At 65.4% G+C, this 428-nt stretch overlaps 1 protein-coding gene across 1 annotated transcript; it reads left to right on the plus strand.

Annotated features, from left to right (window-relative positions):
- Nucleotides 1-3: 3 nt before the first annotated feature.
- On the plus strand, nt 4-425 carry LOC104082985 (HLA class II histocompatibility antigen, DR alpha chain-like; the record flags this gene model as incomplete). Its single annotated transcript, XM_009586289.1, has 2 exons — nt 4-247; nt 340-425. Coding segments are annotated over 2 exons (330 nt in total), but the record flags the coding sequence as incomplete, so codon positions are not given.
- Nucleotides 426-428: the final 3 nt, after the last annotated feature.

The following is a 428-nucleotide window of genomic DNA, read 5'->3' on the forward strand; positions in this document are numbered from 1 at the left end:
GTGGAGCTGGGGGATCCCAACATCCTGATCTGCTACGTGGACAAGTTCTGGCCATCCGTGATCTCCATCACGTGGCTGAGGAACGGGCAGGAGGTGACGGACGGTGTCCTCGAGACCGTTTTCTACCCACGGGATGACAACACCTTCCGCAAGTTCTCCTACCTGCCCTTCATCCCCATCCGGGGGGACTACTACGACTGCCGCGTGGAGCATGAGGGGCTGCCCACCGCCCTCCTGAAGCACTGGGGTGAGGAGAGGGGGCTGGGCTGGGGCCCGTCCCCTTGCAGGTAGCAAGGGGGGCTCAGCACCCCATCCTCACCCACCCTCACCCCTCCACAGAGCCCCAGGTACCCCTCCCCGCCTCTGAGAGCACCGAGACCCTGGTGTGCGCCCTGGGCCTGGCCGTGGGCATCGTCGGCATCATCGTG

The sequence above is a fragment of the Fulmarus glacialis genome, unplaced genomic scaffold (assembly GCF_000690835.1).
Source record: "Fulmarus glacialis isolate BGI_N327 unplaced genomic scaffold, ASM69083v1 C13382002, whole genome shotgun sequence".
Taxonomy (NCBI): domain Eukaryota; kingdom Metazoa; phylum Chordata; class Aves; order Procellariiformes; family Procellariidae; genus Fulmarus; species Fulmarus glacialis.